General features: G+C 40.5%; 1 protein-coding gene across 1 annotated transcript; it reads left to right on the forward strand.

Moving 5' to 3' along the window:
- Positions 1 to 403: 403 nt before the first annotated feature.
- Positions 404 to 960, forward strand: LOC308506955 (transcription factor BTF3-like; the record flags this gene model as incomplete). The annotated part of the gene is made up of 1 exon (XM_081071019.1): positions 404 to 960. The coding sequence occupies exon 1, from the start codon at positions 472 to 474 to the stop codon at positions 958 to 960; it is 489 nt and encodes a 162-aa protein (XP_080927145.1). The 5' UTR covers positions 404 to 471.
- Positions 961 to 1,994: the final 1,034 nt, after the last annotated feature.

Raw genomic sequence — 1,994 nt, forward strand, 5'->3', positions numbered from 1 at the left:
GGAACCCAAATTTGTAGTCATCATTATTATTAAAATATTGAAGAGAAATTTCAATGCATGCAATCTCATCATTTTACACAGTATCCAGCAGTATCCAGATAGCATGTTGTCCATGTGTATCTTTTTATTCAACATAGGCAAAGTAAATATGATTACTTTGTTTGGGAAGGGATCATGGTATTAGAGATCCAGACAGATCCGTGGTTAAATTCCATTTCAACCACTCTAGTCAACTCAGCAGTGAATGTGAGCAACTTATTTTCATCTCTGAAATGAAGGTTGAACACTTGGGTTCCAGTTAGGAGGAAGCAACCATACCAGTTAACTAACAAAGATAATTTAATATTAAGAATTATTGAGCTGCCATCTTACGTTCCCGCATGTGTGTGCGTTTATTCTCAGCTGGTCTGCCCAAGACCCCCTGAGCGCCAACCCTAGTCTCCCGCGCGGCCCCGTGTCCTCTCCAACAAGATGAAAGAAACTATCATGAACCAGGAGAAACTCGCCAAACTGCAGGCACAAGTGCGCATTGGTGGGAAAGGAACTGCTCGCAGAAAGAAGAAGGTGGTTCACAGAACAGCTACAGCAGATGATAAAAAACTTCAGTTCTCCTTAAAGAAGTTAGGGGTAAACAATATCTCTGGTATTGAAGAGGTGAATATGTTCACAAACCAAGGAACAGTGATCCACTTTAACAACCCTAAAGTTCAAGCCTCTTTGGCAGCGAATACTTTCACCATCACAGGCCACGCTGAGACCAAGCAGCTGACAGAAATGCTACCCAGCATCTTAAACCAGGTCGGAGCAGACAGTCTGACTAGTTTAAGGAGACTGGCTGAAGCTCTGCCCAAACAATCTGTGGATGGAAAAGCACCACTTGCTACCGCAGAGGATGAGGATGATGAAGTTCCAGATCTTGTGGAGAATTTTGATGAGGCTTACAAGAATGAAGCAAACTGAATTGAGTCAACTTCTGAAGAAGATAAAACTTGAAGTTACTGGGAGCTGCTATTTTATATTATGACTGCTTTTTAAATTTTGTTCATGGATCTGATAAAATCTCAACCTCTAATATTTTTAAGCCCAAGCCCCTTGGACACTTCAGCTCTTTTCAGTTTTTGCTTATACACAAATCATTCTTTGCAGCTAATTAAGGTGAAGAAGCTTGGGAATAAAGTTTGAAGCAAAGGTTAATAAAGTTCTTTGCCTAGTATACAGTTTTATTTTTTATTTCATTGACACTTATTTGTACACAGAAAGCAAAGTTGTTTGTAGAAAGCTAATCATGGTATATAATATGGCTAATAATTTTTGGAATTTGATTAAAGGTTTAACATGATAGTAAAGTAACAAAGGTGATATATATATAAAAAAGAATTATTAACCTGGTATTGGAGAAATGAAAAGATTAAAAACAAATACCTAGGTATCATGGAGGGGATGATGTAGGGGATGATGTAGGAAGCAGCTAATATCCCTTGGCTGGGGAAACAAAAAGACTAAGTTGGAATTATTAAAACTTAGATGATTGAAGTAGGGACCCTCCAGAGTTTGGACGCAGATCTCTGATGAAGGTATGCTGGCTGGCTGGGCTGGTGTCACTGAAGGGCAGCATCATGAGGCTGCTTCTATGAGTGTTAGAAAAACGGAGCACTTGAATTCACTATTGCTACTGGAATGAAAACTGCTAGTGCAATGAACTAGAATGAGCTGTAGCTCATTCCAGGGCTAGACAGGGCTAGAAAGTGTTGTTAAGATGACGCTGACAAGAACAGGAAATAAAACAGGAAGGATCAAGTCCCTTCTTCCTTCTGCAGCCTGGTGATCTCTCTCCGGTGCCCCTATTGACAGATCCTAACAGGGAGCAGTTGGCAAAGCAGAAATGTCTTCTGAGTTCCAGTCCCAGCTCACAGAGCAGAGCAGAGAGAGGTGGTTTGAAACTGAGAAACAACCACTTAGTAACCAGCACAGGGGTGACATTACTTGTCCTATAA

The sequence above is a fragment of the Rhinolophus hipposideros genome, assembly GCF_964194185.1.
Source record: "Rhinolophus hipposideros genome assembly, chromosome: 13".
In the NCBI taxonomy this organism is placed as follows: Eukaryota; Metazoa; Chordata; class Mammalia; order Chiroptera; family Rhinolophidae; genus Rhinolophus; species Rhinolophus hipposideros.